General features: G+C 37.8%; 1 protein-coding gene across 1 annotated transcript in view; it reads right to left on the reverse strand.

Moving 5' to 3' along the window:
• Nucleotides 1-388, reverse strand: part of TENM3 (teneurin transmembrane protein 3) — a 426,084-nt gene extending 425,696 nt beyond the window's left edge. The window contains exon 1 of the mRNA XM_023532882.1: nucleotides 80-388. Coding sequence (XP_023388650.1) covers nucleotides 80-311 — 232 coding nt within the window. The 5' untranslated portion in view covers nucleotides 312-388. The remainder of the gene's footprint in view (nucleotides 1-79) is intronic.
• Between the last annotated feature and the right edge of the window lie 834 nt (nucleotides 389-1,222).

A 1,222-nucleotide genomic window follows, 5' to 3' on the forward strand; every position in this document is an offset into this window, starting at 1 on the left:
ATAATCATGTCACCTTGAGGTGACATCTACAAGTTAGCACCATTTGAGCATGACTTGTTTTCCTAGAACAATGACCTACCTTGTCTGGTGTACTCATCTGCTTCTCTGTGAACCAAATCCTTTACTCGGTTTCCGTAAAGCAGCCGTGAGGAATCATGATCGAAAGCTTTCAAGGTTTCACTGGAACTGTAAGACTTCTGTGTAGGTACCCTACACTCCTCATTGTCTGCGGAAGAATTCGTATGCCGCCGTTCTTTTTCTCGTCTGCTCTTGGTCAGGGAACAGTAAGGCCTACGTTCTTTCACATCCATACTTCATTCCTTCTGTGTGCACATCAGTCCTGGTTGTGACAAATTATGCTCAGGGTTCAAGTCTCATTGGCCTCTCTGTGAAGATAAAAGATTGGCATGATGTGAGCATAACATTTATCTAAAAATTGACTCCTCTAGATCCTTCTCAATCTGGAAAATGGTAGGAAGTAACAGTATTGCTATCTAAGAAAATTGCTTTCAACAGGAAGTGAAAATGAGCCTGTATTACTAGGAGTTGAGGCACGTTTTCTGTTAACTATGGGTGCTTGTTTAAATTACCACATGTGATTTTTCACATTAATGCAAACAGAAAAACTTAAGCTCAGGCTCAAATTTGACTTCAGAAGCCAGCTAAAAATTGGCTTCAATATGTTTGTCAAATTTTCCACGATGGAAAAGTTTTCTCTTGCAGTATTTTCTTCATTCATAAATAAATTCCCTTTTTCTTACAAAAATTTGTTATTTTTATTTCTTTCTCATTATTTTTAAAAGAACAGGAACAAATTGGGATCCTCTTAGAGCAGAAACTTTGTCCAGTGCACTGAACATTTTATTATTTTTTACAAAGACTTTTCCTTCAGAGGGCTCAATTTATGTTTCAAAGATCTAAATGTCTTGAATTGTGGAAAAAGCTGATTCTTCTCTCCTAATCTTCTCCTTAAAATGCATTTTTCTCTCTAGAAAATGAATTTAATGTGCTATCCCCATATTTAAGGGCATTTAAGTGGCTAATTTGATGGGATAGTTTCTTGCAACTGCGAGTAACAAGAATAAGTTAGAAGGAGCAAGGCAAATTGTGTTTCTTTGCTTAGCAACTCTCTTCCCACCCTTAACCCCCTGAATTAGCTAAACTGACAGGAGTATGATTGGGTAGAAAGGCTATCCAGCCTAAGACATGGTGCCTAGCAGAC

Source organism: Pteropus vampyrus, unplaced genomic scaffold (genome assembly GCF_000151845.1).
Source record: "Pteropus vampyrus isolate Shadow unplaced genomic scaffold, Pvam_2.0 Scaffold92, whole genome shotgun sequence".
Lineage (NCBI taxonomy): Eukaryota > Metazoa > Chordata > Mammalia > Chiroptera > Pteropodidae > Pteropus > Pteropus vampyrus.